A 16834-nucleotide genomic window follows, 5' to 3' on the forward strand; every position below is an offset into this window, starting at 1 on the left:
CCAGATCCGATCCTTTCCGGCTTTTAACGATAGCAAAGAATGGCGTACGCCTTTTCATCCGTCATGTGATAAAGACCTAAGTTATATTAAACGTCCATAGTACAGAACAGCTGCAGCTGGTATCTGATTTCGATACGAGGCTATGGGATCATTTGCATGACAAGAAACAAGAATGGATAAAATCTTTCTTCCTCGTTGCAATACAAATAAACTTCATTGCCTCGTTTTTAATGCATTTACCGCTGACCTGACGTATTTCGAGTTTCGACACTTTGACTTCGTGCGAAATATTGCGAGCAATCGTCTTGGAAGAAGGGTTTGCCCAAGATTGCATGTAGCACACAGAAATATTCATGACCTACTTACTATAGTATAAAATAAACGGCATTTGAATAGATTACGTCCGACACCGAGATCGCCCGAGGTGACCCGAAAAAAAGGTTCCAGTTTATTTTTATTTAGCAATATAAATTTAAATTGATCTACTTTTCCATTTCTATTTTACAGCTAATTCAATAAAGGTTGACCGATCGGTACAGTGAGCCCCGGCTAAACTTTGAGCGTGAAAGAAATCAGATAGTACCTCATACCTTATGCTCTATTTAGGTCAGAAAATAACATTTGAAGCCGGTTGATTTTATAATGCGGGACGTCATCTCCTTTCAGTTTGTCGTGGGTCTTATAAAGCAGATTTCAGTTAACAAATCTGAGAGAACAAAATGCATCATCTCTCACGCGCTCAGAGTTTAAATAACTTGTTTGATGTTTTGGTTGGACAACATTTTGTTGAATCAGGGCCTCCACAGACTAGGAATTTAGTTGTGATCAACTATTCAGTTGTGATCGAAAACTAAAACGTATCGACAACTAAAAAACGTAGTCTGTCGCGCAAGTTGTCGGCAACTAAACAGTTTCCCTTTTCGAACTGCGAGACTATACGTAGTTGTCGACAACTAATAGTTGTCAACGGCCTCATTTTTTGGCGTTTTTCTAGTGTAAAAACTTTTATTTTAGTTGTTTAATCTCCGCGCTATTTCGGTTGCTAAATCAGTATTTTAACGCCAGTGCCGTGTGGAATCCTTTATCGGACTTGTTTACTGTTGTCGATAACTTAATCCCTAGTCTGTGGAGGCCCACACGCGAAGTACAATATCGTTCAACCGCCAATGTCAACTCTGTTTGGTTTACAGCCTAATAATTTTCTATACCCTTGCCTGACCGCCTTGTTCGTAGCATTATATACAAAAACATTTAAAAAACTGTTCATATAGCCGAGCACAAGCGAAATGAAGTCAGCCCATCGCGGCACATCGACGGAGAAAAACACTTGCAAGATCATGATTATCGCAAAAGGTGACCAGCACAATGCGAATACGACGATTAGCGTCATGATCGTTCGACTGAGCTTGCGATCGTTTCGAGATGAAGCGTTGGAGACCAGCTCTCCACTAGCATACGTCCCAGTTACCGTATGCATTTCGTTTGAATTCGAGTCGCTCGCAGTCCCAGCCGCCAGAACACGAATGCCACTCTGCTTTTTAAACCTATAAATCTTTGCGTAACAATAGGACATGACACTGATTGGTCCAAACAGGCAAGCAGCGATCATAAACAACGTATAAGACTTGCTCATGCCCCATTCAGCAAAACAATAACTCTGCCCTTCATCGTAAGCGAATTTCGCCCAGCCAAAAAACGGCGGCAGGGAGAGTCCTATCGTAACTCCCCATACAATGCCAATGTATATCACGCACTTTCCATGCGTGTACTTCTCGTGGTAAGAGGTCCAATGACATATCGCGTGGTAACGATTCACGCTAATCATAGTCAATGCCATGCACGATGCCACGAACGTTAGTAGTGTAAAAAATCCAGAAGCCAGACATACGTTTTCCCCTAGGATCCAATCGTCCGCTATAACTGTCACTATGGTTACAGGCATGTTGACGACAGCAACCAGTAAATCAGCAAAGGCTAGATTCAGGATAAATACATTTCCTTTGGTTTGAAGCGGTGGGTTTTTTGCAATAAGCACAAAAAGCATAACATTTCCAGTCAATGCACCGGCGCATATCAGAATGAGAAAGATGGTTTCAACAACTATTACTCCCACTGTGGTCATTAGTGTCACTGATCGTCCCAGTTTATCCCCACGGTTCGCCGAAACGCGTGGATTTTTATCAAACCCTAGAAAAGAATAAGACGTTTTGAAGTTAACGCATTTTAATCGATTTACACGTTACAAAGGGTGGCATTGTACCGAAGAAGTCACAAAATTATAGCCAATATCCACTAAAAATCACCCGTTTCGCGACAAGACCATTCTTCCCTTTGGTCAAAACTCTTGCGTACGAACATGAATGACATCAAACCCGAGAAGTTGTCAGTTGTGTTCCCGAATTCATCAGGATTTCGAACAGGATTTCGAACGGCGCGATTTCAATAGATCTCTGCTAGTTTTAAAACTTTATAATTATACTAGTATATAGTTTACGATGGGACAAGCCACAGTAATTCGTATTGTTTCCAACGCCTTCTTAATTAACAAGAGAAACACGACCCGTTGGGAATTTGCAGGCCATGGCAAAAAAGGTAAAATAAGGATGTTCGATAGTAAAGCAGGTGTATTTGTTGCCTAGGTTTGAAAAAGAAATCATCTCACTAGCTCACTTGCGTATATTACCTTGCATGAGTATTTAAGTTTTTTACCAAGGCGAATGCAAGAACTGTCTGTATTGTTTGCGGTTTTCAATAACGGATTACGCCATTAAAAGATTTGTTTTACTGAAAGTACTACAAAATAAGCATACAAACCTTCCTGGTAATGAAATACAATCTATTTTCTTTGATTTAACGATGCTTTGAAAGGCTCCATGTTATATAATATACTGCATTCTGCAATCGTCATATCAAATTCACACATTCATTTGCGTTACACGATATTTGTGGACAAGTATTATATGTGATATCTATATATTTGCATGTCAGTACCTGTTGATATTAGGAATCTATTCTAATGCCGAATCGTTGTTCTGTATAATGGATGTTTGTTTTGGGCAAATAATTTTGAAATATACCAATGAATACAATTTTATCATCAATCAGTTCCTATAGCGACTGGAAGCATCGTCATATTAGAAAGCAAACGATAGGAAATGAGGGTTAAAATTTAAATGAAATTGAACGAAGTTTATTGGAAACCTGGGTGATATTGTAAAGATATTGGAATCATGCACCTAAACTTTCATTATATGCATGCATGATAAAGTTATTTTAACTAAATTGACCAAATGTATAGCCGGCTCAGTTTCCGTTCAAAATTTGATTTCAGCCTCGGGCTCTGGTGCATGCAGGAAAAAGGACACGAGAGTGAAAAATGACCCCTATATCAGGGTGGGGTGAACGTCCTTTAAGGGTTTTCATCTCAAGTTGGAAATCATAAACACATTTTAAGTCCAAGCTAGAAATTAACAGTTGAGAAAAATGGGGTGCGTGAACTATCGCGTCCTCTGGCTTTAGACTTTGTACATGAACGCTATTATTTGCCACGATGCGAAGCTGTGTTCAGACATGAGCGCCGAACACTGCATGGTGCCTGCCAATATTCAAACCATTTTCCTAAACATGTTCAACACATCGCCGTTGATGTGTAACTATTAAGTATTTATCATCGGCTTATATACTTAACCCGAATTATCTGTGGATAAAATACGACAAAAATTAAGCAGTATCGGATATAGGTCTTTAGTTTGTGGCGAAGAGTACAAAATGTTTGACATCTTTAAACAGTCGTCGAAATCCCGACTGTTTAGTTCTCTTTATCAGTGAGTAATTAAAGATGCTTCGAAGATCGTTTTCGTCAAATAATTCGCCGTAATTCGCATGTTGTATAATACGTTGTCATTTGCTGTTACGACGTGTATAATTTGGGATACCGAAACTGAATTACTGCAAATTACGACGAATATAACGAATTTTGACGGCTTAGGATATATTAAAACAAGCCTTTATTAAATACAAACATCGGATGCCCAACTGAGTCACAGTTTCAGTATTGTGCCGAACTTAGCGCGTCAACAACACAGATTTATTAATCAGCTACCTCGATCAATGGAGGACGGTTTTTGTGAAATCTTTCGCCTCGCGATAAACGAGTTAAAACACAGTTGTGACTGCACCGCTGACTATATCCTCACATCAACGATCAATTTAGCCTTGCTGACTGCTTATCACAACTTGTAAATCGTTTAAGATTAAGTGTTTTAGCGCTTTTTCTTCCCGATTTTGAGAAAGATTTGAGCCGCTTTGAATGATCGGTTTGATAGCGCCATTGATTCGTCGATGAACAGCAAATTTTACTGATTTTGCAACACTAATTGGAGAGTTAAAATCTCGATTAACATATCCCATTTAAATCACCTATTCAGCTAAATATGTTTTGAAAAACACACGGTCAACATACTGGGAAAAGACATGCTTGTTTAGACTTGGGTTATATTAAATGAAAAATCTAGAATTGGCTGATGATAGAACTTTTAAAGTTCACTAACAATGTGCATCAGTACACGTTGCTCTTCCCTGTGATGTAGGTACAGATATTTCGGGACCGAGTTTCAACATCGTATACATAAATAAGGCCAGCAAGCTCAGTGACTATAACTTTTATGAACATGATTTATACAGTTTAGCTCATCAAGGGAGGCCAAACTGCCCAATCACATATACGAATATATATAAATATAATAATTTTCATGTACAGAAAATAATACACCCTGATAATTACATTCATTGTTCATTATTTCGTTACATGTAACGGGTGTCCATAAAACCGCTATAGTTCCATTTTTACGTCTCGAAACTGTGAAACCAGTCGCTCCATGTTATAACATTCAGCCTCGTCATATCACGACAGGTATAATATAATTATGTGTTACCATGAAAGCAACGTTTTCTCTAACAACGCTAAAATTTCGCTTGGAAATACAGCAAGCTTCTATACTCCCTTACCTCGCTTGAAAATCCCAGCAAACCATTTGAAATATCGAATTATTTTCGTAAATAAATCAGAGAATATCCGCAGCAGTTGGACTTGGTTATTTCAACCTTGCTTTCTTTCCGACACAGCTGGATTGCCGCTTGGTGCGATTTCTATATATACATTGAATTTGCAATTGTTCACAAAATATTTCTCCGCGAAGTCTTGCTGCGCGTAAAATAGGTTTCTTCTCAAAGCGCGTAGTATTTGCATAAACATTCGCTAGAGCAATTAAGCTTTATTTTTCCACAATACCCTCGGTATCATGCCTTATCGATAATTGCTGCAGCTGCTGGCTCTACGTCTAGTTGCGAATATGTATATACATGGCCATGACGGTTTTTCTGAAAAATCTTTTTTTCTATTTTTCTCCGTTATCAGTAGATGATATTCATGCACGTATATAGCAGCCAAGATTAATTTATATAACTATAAGATTACTTTAATTTGTTTGCAGGTTGAGAATTCGATTGCTATGATTGATAAGAGGAACACGGAGGATATAGTTTCGTACTTTAAAATGAATGGCCCATTTTATAGGTCCTAAATATTCAGACATTGATTATATTCTTTCACGTCTGATAAAAGCAAATCATTACTCTTCGTATATATATATAAACGATTTCATGCATGTATGTTATCTTAACCTATTTGATGGAAACTAGACTATAAACACAATATAATGGCGGTTTTAAACAGGCTGATATACCCTTTACCCTTATATAGTTTTGTATCAGTTTATCAACCCTAAGTTCTACCGCTGATATTATAATTGTCCTTTGCCGTAGGGCAAAGATATACTGATATAATCCACGCTCTCTTATATGCCTACGCAAGACGGAGTAAAGAATATTATACATACAAGAGGGAACAAATCAGTGCATGCGGTAAGATATATATATTATGCATGGGACATCCGGCAAAGACTTCCTATATGCATGACATGCAAATACATGAGGAAAAACTCCTATCATTAAAATCATCAATAAATGAAAGTCTGTCCCGAGGTATAGTTGCATGGAATATATGCTGATTGTAGGATTATGCAAGATTCTAGAGGAGAATACAAGATTTAAATAAAGATAAAAAAACTCGTGAGAATCCACTGTGAAAGTCATGATTGCACTGTGATGCATGTAGAGATATTAAATATTCTGCACAGTCGATAACTATATACATGCAGCTATAAAGTCCTGTCTTTTTATTGCTTTTGCAACAGTTTTTTTTCACTGGCATATTCACTGGCTAATGTAACTATATTTGAAAGTCAGCGATATACTGATATATAATATATTGTCGTTTGTCTGTACAGTTGATTACTCAGCTATAAACACACTTTTATAGCTATAAACACTTTCACGTCATCTTTTTCAGTGTTACTTATACTTGCAGATATCAAGAACTTATATATAGTAGCTATATAAACATTTTGACATGTACACTTTTATTGTTTTACAACTGTCACTGCGTGCACAAGTTGAGCTATTATATATATATATACACGCAGCGTTATGTTTTTTCCCTTTTCCCTGGAAACTGGAAAGGCATGTACATGCACGCACAAGCAGAATTTTACTCGGAGTTCAGTGAGTCTCATGATTTATAAATGAATTTTCATTTTATTTCGAGCCATATCCTGCTAACGGTCAGAAGTATTGTTAACTTGGGGAATATAAGTGATTTACAGTTTTTAACACTCTATATTTCACGCGCCGTCGAAAATGTGAATTAAGACATTTCGGATACAGGAATGGAAATAATCTTTCAAAGTTTGAAGACGACGCCTGCATGTCAGTTTATTTTAATAATTTACATTCATTATTAAAGTTAGTTTTAGGTGATGTATAACATTGAATTAGATTTTGACACGATGTTAAAAGTAATCATCGTCTTAACAAAATGTTTCATGCAACACGACTTACCACAGCCAGTTCCTGATTATTCTCTTTCAGTCTATATAGAAGATATCTGTTGCATGAACACCGTTTTAGCGACGTTATAACTACGGCTGAAATTCGTGGATTTAAAAAGCGATTTTCCCCGAACGTGGGCACAATAAATTATGAAACATGTGCATTTAACAGTTTTCTGGATAATTATATTTCTTTTCATGCATTGTCGCACATGGGAGACAATCAGTCTAAATGGCCCATCCACTGACGCAAGTATATACTTTAATGAATATTTCACACCATATATTAAAGTGACCTGATCTGTGAATATATTCTATACAGTTACTTATATTATATAGTTTATGAGATGTGAAATTAGCGTATGGCTAAGCTATATGTATAATATATACAAACTAAAATTATGCCTTGGTATATACCCTATAGCCCTTCCTGATATTTCCTGTTAGTTTCACGCTATCCATCTGATAGTTTCCATGCAATCGCTCTATAATTGACAGTCGTTCGATATAACTTTGATGATGAAACCGCGATATTCTTAAACTGGACATCAACCTCAGGGCCGTAGCTAGACCGCTTAATTGGGGGGGTGTATATTCATATATTCATGTTTATATACCATAGGAACAATAGCATACAAAAGAAATCATTCGGGCATAAGACGAATATATGAATATGCACCCCCCCAATTAAGCTTCTAGCTACGGCCCTGATCAACCTTATGGATTTTTCGCTTCAAAACTGCAATTTTATTGCTACTCAAGCATTTTTACGATAATTTATAACAAAATTACTATCCATTGAGTAACTTTCGTAAGTTGCCATGCAGCCTTCGTAAGTGCACATTATACTGATGCCTGGAGCACCAATGGACTGACGAGTGCGTCATATATTGCAGGTGCAACATGCAGCGGTGAACACTACAAAACGCCGGACAAAAACGTTCATTATTGCAGTTGATTGTAATTATCTATAATTATGTAAATCATCTTTATGTCAAAAGATCCAATATATAGCGATAGACAAAATATATATTCCAGTGTGGCAACACTATATATATACATGGAAAATATGATTATTTCATTACAAATTTACATATTTAGCTTTGTATATTAAGACGTGCCTCGACTTTCCCTCACTCAGAATTATGTATATTTACAGATTCTTATTTCTTTACATGCATTGATCTATTTTTTCCAAGACTCATCAGTGAAGACTATGAATCTTCTTTTCTCAATGAATATTTTTGCATTAATTGTTATCCAACATGAAAATATCAAGGAGCGTTAACGATTCATCAAATCTACGATGCAGACCCGTCAAGGAGAATCCATTTTACTCCGTCCCTAAGTTTAGATACGATACAATTCCTATTCTTGTGGTGAAACTTTGCCGTGAAACTTGGTTTTATGTCTAGCTCAAAGCGAGTTTAAGATGCATCAAATCTACGACGCGGACGTGACGTTAATTAAAGCAGCCTCAAGTGCCAGGAGCCCAGTTTTGAGATGTTTACATACAGCTGTGAATTTGTTTCCCAAAAGGAGTCTATAATTTCTATCCCTGTGGAGAAAAACAGGTATTACTTGATTTGACGCATCAACTCACTGATGAATCTTGAGCTCACTCTTCCATACATGCAACAACAAAACCGTCCAGTAATTCCATCGTAAAATCCGCAGTTCTGTCGCTAATTCGGTCCAATGTCAGTGATAATTTCTTACATATTTGCCAGTTCGTGGTAGCTTCGTCTTTTTTGTCTCGCTAAACAAACGGATGTAACGAGAAAGAAAACAGTCATATGTTAGTTACTAACTCATTTCGAGTGAATTGATTATTAATCTTCTTGTATAGATGTTCCATGATTACGACAGATTTGGAAAATAGAAAAAATATAGCTTCATGCATGTAAAAGCCCACGAACAATAAATTGACGTATAGATAGAAAGATTCAATTGCAAACTTGCCTATTCTGTCAATCAAGAACTGTTGAAAAAGTGTTTCTTATTAATTTGACAGCTAACTATAATATCTTCGAGGTTTTAGAATGTTATTGAACGTATATAATATAGAGTTTAACTATAATAAGAGTTTAAATTAACTTGTCACTAGCTAACCCTAAAAAGCAGAAGGATTTTTCTCCTAATTCAAATTATGATTTATGCATGTATCTCGTTCTTCATATAGCATTCCTCACTGAAATATCAACTATAATTTCATTAACCTTTGGATAGCCGACATTTTTCAACAACGTGCTACCTTCCTAGAATGTTATACGAACCTTCGTCGTTATTTCTGAGAAGAGATTTTGCAACAGACATCATAGGACCTCTGGTTTCGAAGAAATAACCAAACCTCTTCAAAGCGTGATTTGCGTCGAGAGATTTTGCGATTGCTTGCTCGGCTTTCGAACCACTTGTGCAAGCCTACATATATAAAGAATCAAAATAAGCAATCTCACCCAGGCTGTACTAACGCAAACCTTATTGTGCTGTTAATGCTACAGTAACGATAATAAACACAATCACACAACAGGGGAAAGTGGCAGGGATTTTCATTTAGCATCTATTGATATGCTATGCATGGTTTACAAAAAAAATCGGTTTCTTGATGCATGCATGCATCAAAATTACTTGCCTGATTTGCAAGCCTCAGTTCTTTAAGTGTTGTATTTTCTTCTAAAACACGCATCAACTTCTGATTTAGAAAATAATACGATGAATCTTTAGCCACTTAAAATTTAATTTACGATCCATGCACGATATTGAAAGATAACGATGAGTATAGATTACAAGCATGCACTAAACATGCATGACCTAGATCAAAACCAACACGTAATAATTTTAGCACAACGACAAAGAAAGAACCATTTTGTAACTTGAACAGGACAGGACAGGAATGTTTCTTTTGTATACACGCCGCCTGAGAACTCGCCGACAAAGGAAATTTTCCTGTCCGTTCCGATCCAAAAGAGATTTTTCCTGAGTGGAAATTAGCCTTTAAAGATCCTAGCTCAGACCTAACGACTTTGCTGGTTGCTTAGTCATTAGTTTACCTTCAGGTCGTGTATCACATTTCATGGGACGTAGATTAAAAAGTCGCGTTAATTCTTCCCCAATGGGATTACTTAGGATTTAGAATGGGAATCATTCATCTTGAAATTATTTACAGCTTACCGCAATGACATCGCCTGTTAAATAATTTGATTCCATGTTGATAGTTTCCAGTGTTTTGTTCACTTTCATTGTTTCTATGAAATGCTGCATGGGAAATTATTATACTTAGGATACACGTTCATGCACGCGGGACCGCGCGGACGTATTTGGGACCGTGCTATAGAATTCATTCAGCCAGGTGTTTACACGGTAAAAATGGATGAACTTTTGCATAGGGAATACGTATTTACATAAGGAAACAGGACGAATTCAAGCACAGTACCAAATACGTCCGGCCTTCGTGAACGTAGCCTTAATGCATAATGCATTTTCATAAATATTTTCATCAGCTAGATCATGAGTTACATACGCATGTGGCTGCATGTTTGTTGCTGCAAGTGAGATTTAAAACGTGTTTGTGTGCCGGATTTGAACAGTCAGGAAAACTGATACTGAGAATATCATATACGAATTGAGAACGAAGCTCTGAGACCTGATTTCAGTCACATCAATGCAAAATGATACGGAATGTATAGCAGGTTTCCATATTATCATGCATTAGATGGCTATAGGAATAAAATAACTTCGGACGTTGCAATCCACAGTGCATCACAACTTGATTGTTATTCGTAGTAGAATGTCGACTCACCAGACAAACTGCGGGTTTCATTTGCGTATTTGCAACGGACAGTTTCTTGACATGAGTATTCTTCCTAAGAAATCTTGCAATATCAATCAGCACACTCTCAACATCCTTGTAGTTGTTCATCGCAATTTCAGTCAAAGTTGGGTCAGTCTTCTTCAATCTTTTGAGGATCTCTGATATCTGCACGGTGTCTGGTGTCTGCAACATGTCCGGCATTGATTTCGGCCTCTTCCCTTCAACGACGCCTACAAGAAATCAAATCACAGTTAAATGTCGTCGAGAATAAAAATGACTATTTGCAAAAGTACCTGCAGTACACTAAGTATCGTACTTGTACTAATGCCTTGTACACCATGGTGTCTTACTTTCCCCGACTAGTTTTGAAAGGAAAATTCACTTCTGACGTATGGAATATAGTCGGTTATTGATGAAGCAATAGTGCATTGGCTTCAGTGGATTTGTTGCTCATATACATCACAAGACAACAGACTATAAAACATCCATCAGAAGTGAATTGGATCCAACAAAATTGGATCGTGTGAACAGACCTTAAGCTTGTCTGCAATTTGTGCGGTATTCTAGTGCTTTGCTGCACTCATTGTCTTCCTATTCTCATGCATTCGCTTTTCAAAAGCCAAATTTCTTGATGGATTCTCCCATGCATACATGCAGTTTCCATCCTCCCACTTTAGAGCCTTTGCTGTTGGTTAAACTGACTCATACATGCAAGCTTGTCTGTAAGTAAGCTGTGCGATTTTCTAGTGTTGTGCTGAACCGGCTGAACTATACACTTTTCTACTTCCCCTCACCTGGTTTTCGGAGGCCAAATTTCTTGATAGCTTCCCCCAGTTTTTCGCTTTCTACTTTGAAACTTTGCTGTTGCGTCAAAAGACTGTGTAGGCCAAGCACGGCTGAAGTAGAAATGCCAAAGTTTGTCAAACTCCTCGGAGCTGAAAACATGCTGATGGCTTACATGGCAACTGATTTTGCATGAGAAAGACCTTCGAGAAGTTTCAGTCTTAAGCCCAGGTTCCCAGCATGTAGTAAATTGTAAAAATAAACACAACTTAGCAAGCTTGCTAACGATGTTTTGTTTATCATCAACGGTAATTTTAAAACTTGTGGATGATACTGGATGTATGGATGCATCTGTAATTTTGTATAAAACTCTTAGTTACGTTTTAGGTGGGTAAATCGTAGCTTAACTCCAAAATTCTGATTCCCCAATCTTTTCACTAACTATAAATAACGGTTAACTAACGGTTATTACGGTTAAATGTGTCGAATGACACAAGTTACGACAACATAATTGCTACAACATCGCCGAAGAAACCTTGTTGACAGGATATTGAACCATTCTTACGTGTGTACATTTGATATCAAGCTTAAAAGCCATTAGAATTAGCAATAAAATAACACATCTCTCACCTGCAATCTCACTGATATCCTCATCGTCCATATCTTTCATCATCGCCTCAAGTTCATCCGGGAGTTTCACTTCTTCTTCTTTTTTAACTTCCTTCTCCCGCTTCGCCTTTGTCTTTCCCGTCTTCTTCCATTCCCTGTATTTGCGAGGCAGATAGTTGTCCCCGACTATGGAATCTTGAGATTTCTTCTCCATGGTGCATATCATGGATTTGATGTCATATCTGTTCTTGGCCGCTCTCGGTCGATCGAAGTAGCTGATGGTGGTCTTGGAAACATCTGAAGATTGACCTTGCTGAACATGAAGGGATGAGAATCATGAGATAAGCTATCAGGAGTTGCCATGGTGTGTTTATACTAAACAGTGGACGGTCTTAGGCTTATCTCTACTGATCAGTGGAGTCATTTAACTGGTTTCCAGAATGTGACATTACATGTTTTACTAACGTTTAGGATACCTAAAGCTGTGAAACTCATGACCTCAAATCCAACCAAAAAGTATTCTCCCAGTAGCTCTTTTCTTATCAAGCGGTTATGAACAGCACAAGGAACGGTATAGGTTTGAGGAAAACTTTATTTGCTAATTTAGTTCTCTGTGACGAAATGTAGATTTTGATCTAATATGTTCTGCTTGCTTTCTGGGGCGGGCGAGTCCAGCATATCGATTTTCTAGATCTAATAATATATCCTTACCTGAGATGGGTCAATGTCTCCGGACAATTCTTTCAACTCCTCGGCTGAAAGACCTTCCAATAAATCGTCTATGGAAACTGAAGCCATGTCTGTGACTCCGTGAAAAAGCTGCGTCACTTTATTCTGCTTTCACCTTCACTAGAAGTTCTAAACTGTGAAATTATCACCCATATTACACTGAGGTAAAATTACACATCGCAAACTCGTGATATTACACTATAACAGATTAGCGCGGTTCGTAGCGCAGTAATCAGGAACACGCAAATGGTATGCTCTGACCCTGCTCTGACGTACAAGCGGCATTACCTGGTGATAAGACTACTTTTCGCTATGTCAAGATAACCATCAGTAGAAGGAAATTTAACCTCAAAAGATAACATTCAGAATCCAGAACAAAAGATCTCACTTCTGCCAAAGTTTTGAGTTAAAGCATAGTAAACAAAGTATGCATATTTACTTAATTATGCCATCTTTTTATCCTCATTCGCACTTTTCGGTGCAGTGTTTGACTATAATAATCAACGCATGCTTCGACTCGCTTGCTGTAGTGATGTGATATGTGAATATTGTGATTAGTGTCCTTTAATGCGATTCTGAAAGTCGTGTGGTCCGGCATACCTCAGTCATACCTGCAGGGAATATTGTACGGGTTCTCCCGACACAGTCGCTTGGGCTTTTCTCTCCCCCCCCTGTCCCTCATAGATGCGCAGGAGTTGGTTTGACTGAATATGAACAGCCCGAACATTCAGCAATGTGAGAGATCAGGGAGAAAAATTGAAGATTATGGGGCAGCCCCTCGCATTGCTAGTAGTCTTTCCTCTTTACCAAATTGTCTTTGACTCTATCAAGTCGACATTGAATGATGGGCGTTCCAACACGTGCTCCACTGATCTGCTAAAGGTCGCACAGTCGACATGAAAAGAAACAACGGCGCCCCCTTACAACGATTTTCAGCACAATTAAAGTTCTAAAGGCCCACACACGCCGGACGCAATTTTGGCAAAGACGCTCGATGTTTTTGAGTTCGTACAGCACAGCACAGCACAGTCAAGTATAACCTTTTGAACGGAACTTACACGGAATTACGTGGAATATTACAGACTAGATGAGTTAATGCACCATCATTTAGTAATTTGAAAAATATCCCAACAATTTTAGTTAGAATGAAAATTTATCGCACGCGTTGTTAAATATCACTTCAGGTCATGTAGTGAGCTATATTGATAGGACTAACTTTCACTCTTTCATATTCTGCGTTCTGGTCCATTTATTTATCTCTTTATTTATATATCGCACCGACGAGGCGGTGGTCAAATTATAATCTCCAATATACGATATAGGGCAACTTTTGTTACACTTAATTAATCACTATGGAAAATATCGTTACATAACCCACCTTAATTGAGACGTGGGATTCGTCAGCAATGGCTACATTAACGAGATATACAGCACAGATATAGACGAGCAACGAATGCCTCGAACCGCAACTGTTAAGCCAAACTTAATACCCTTGTAGAATAGTCTAGAACACTGTTGCATGTCATTATGCATTAGCAGGGAAACTGTGCGTTTTGATATCCATCTTTTGTTTTCAACAATTAATAACTCGATACGACACACTCGAAAGAAACGCAATCAGCAACACAAACAGCAAGTGCCAATTAGGTCAAATTTTCAATCATTGTATCGCGAGCTGTGAGGCGAAGTTCTGAGCAATAACATGAACCCAATCACCTCGTGGGAAAACATGTATGATTTTGCGCCATTGTTGTTTTTGTACAGTATTTACTGTTATTTCGTTCCTCAAAGCGACTGTAGCCTGCAGGATTAACTTGAGATAAACGACTTGTTGAAAAGCAGCATAATTCATTACCCTTTCCCCTATCAATCTGTTGGGATTTTACTTCGTTTTTTAAGAATCTTTTCTGGATTAACAGAAGTTATATTTTACAAAGTTTAAAAGCGAACAGCAACGCAGAACGTACAATTGAATGTAAATTTAGAAAAGCGGGTGAAACTTTTACCTAAAGATGAGCTACTTGACCTCAATCGAAGAGTTTTGAAGTGCCAGACACAATAGCGCAAAGACAGCGAGGTTTCTAGCGGAATCACAGTGCCAGTGGTTTAAAAGCACCTCACGATTTAAGGAACTTTTGAACCTTCATTATGCTCGTGGTTTTGAACTGAAAACTGTATCGCTTTGAGTGAAACATTAAATTAAGTTACGGTTGCATTGTACAGCTTGTGCAACACCTAATACGCAGTTTTTCAAGCATTGCTCTTCAAAACCAGATGATATATTTCAAGGCTGTTATCGATTTGCAGAGCCAGAGAATTTATCGTCGACAAATTGTAATGAATATAATGTTTCCAAAATGTACAAAGGCGCATTATCACTTAGAGATAGAATTGCGGGTAATTGGAAGGAAATCTTGCACGAGGAGTTTTTGACGAAATAATAAAACAGCAATCAAAGAACACAAGTTCGAAGGTCATCACCCGGCGAATTTTAATGTTGTTGACGTTGTCACAACCGATGGCCAAAAGTCATAACTAACGCGCTTACACGTACGAGGGAAAAAAGCGTTATTTTTTTGAAAAAATCCTCACGTTTTAAACAGTTGTGTATTTCCAATCTTCAGACTTACCTGAAATACAGAGACCTATCGACTTCAGAATTTCTGGTCCATGAATTCTACAGAACATTCTCTTATCATCTCAAAGCTGTTGTCATTCGCTTGCGCGACGTTATTTAAAAGCGGCTCTAGGGTATAATCGTTTTAGTTTTACATTAAAACGCTGTCAGCATGAAAACTGTGTTTATAGCCACTTTTAAACGCTGCAGGTAACGCTTTTTTGAATATTCACCTATCGTCGTTTGTCCGTCACATAAAAACAGGATATTCCACACTGTTTTGAAGGCAAATTCCTCATTGTTTGACGTCTTTGAAAATTTTCATCTCTACAGACCAAGGACAAGGTCACCTCTTATGCATCCGGAATTTTGACCCATAATCTGGTCGCGAACAAGGATTATCGGTAAAATCCTCCGTTACGGTGGTGTCCATTTGAGACTGGTATCGGTCTTTGTCAAACGTCAGTTTTCACGTTGTTTAATTATGTAAAAGGTTCATTTTTTAGAACACAAATAGGGAAAATTTTCCCTCATAAGGAATCCTTCAGGGGGGCACCACATTTTTGTGTCTCTCGATTTCCATAAGCTTAGCAAAATCTGTGATCTATTTTGCAGCGATATTAACACTAGAATAGATGAATTGTTCACGAGTGATCTGTAAATTATCACAACTGAATGCACGGCTTGAAAAATGTGATGGAAAAGCGAAATCGTGCATGTTGCATCATGCACGATTTCAATGCAGACAAAGGGAAGATTCTTGACTTTGAGCAGACCTTTGCAAACTTAATAAGAGCTTTCACGGCTTAGCTTTGCACAGACTTCCCGTGGTCTATATTTATATGCGACAGTTTGGAACAGACCTCTGTGCACATTTCGTGCTGCCTTGCGGACTTTTGCAAAATTTTGCATGCGCAATGTATTGGCGCTTATTTTAGTACAGTCTTGGCATGTATGCATAGCGGTATGTACACTTTTGCGTAGAATTTTGCTTGCACGACTTTATTGATGCTCATTCTGGCGGAACTTGGCACAATGTCTATGCAATTTTCTATAAATGCTCACTTTGCACATTCACAGATCTTTGCAAAGTCTGCCTGTATGCGCAATTATTGCAAACTGAATTTTGCACGCGCAATCTTTATGCATGGATGCTCATTTTCGGAGACCTTGCATAATGTGTTTTTTATAAAATTTGCATGCATCTTTTATCCATGCTCGTTTTGCACAGACCTTTGCGCAAACTGTATGCACACTTATAAAGATCGGGGAAAACCGTTCAATGATATACCGACTTTCGACATTGCATGAAATTCTAATTCTGGCGAGTACTTTTCC

General features: G+C 37.9%; 2 protein-coding genes across 3 annotated transcripts; both read right to left on the reverse strand.

Annotated features, from left to right (window-relative positions):
• Positions 1-1111: 1111 nt before the first annotated feature.
• On the reverse strand, positions 1112-7006 carry LOC114536541 (melatonin receptor type 1B-B-like). The gene is made up of 2 exons (XM_028557883.1): positions 6958-7006; positions 1112-2187 (listed from the first exon to the last, which is right to left on the reverse strand). The coding sequence occupies exon 2, from the start codon at positions 2120-2122 to the stop codon at positions 1157-1159; it is 966 nt and encodes a 321-aa protein (XP_028413684.1). The 5' UTR covers positions 2123-2187; positions 6958-7006; the 3' UTR covers positions 1112-1156.
• A 1596-nt stretch (positions 7007-8602) lies between these two features.
• Positions 8603-15784, reverse strand: LOC114536577 (tropomodulin-2-like). Of its 2 annotated transcripts, none has more exons than XM_028557922.1 (9): positions 15510-15784; positions 12862-13013; positions 12172-12463; positions 11553-11654; positions 10747-10988; positions 10119-10202; positions 9580-9639; positions 9224-9368; positions 8603-8706 (listed from the first exon to the last, which is right to left on the reverse strand). In XM_028557922.1, exons 2-9 carry the CDS (start codon positions 12946-12948, stop codon positions 8663-8665), a joined length of 1056 nt encoding a protein of 351 aa, XP_028413723.1. In that variant the 5' UTR covers positions 12949-13013; positions 15510-15784; the 3' UTR covers positions 8603-8662. The 2 variants fall into 2 exon arrangements, with proteins under 2 accessions (XP_028413723.1, XP_028413724.1); XM_028557923.1 differs by lacking the exon at positions 15510-15784 and adding an exon at positions 14258-14374.
• Positions 15785-16834: the final 1050 nt, after the last annotated feature.

The sequence above is a fragment of the Dendronephthya gigantea genome, unplaced genomic scaffold, assembly GCF_004324835.1.
Source record: "Dendronephthya gigantea isolate DGI-Jeju-01 unplaced genomic scaffold, DenGig_1.0 000140F, whole genome shotgun sequence".
NCBI classification, from domain to species: Eukaryota; Metazoa; Cnidaria; class Anthozoa; order Malacalcyonacea; family Nephtheidae; genus Dendronephthya; species Dendronephthya gigantea.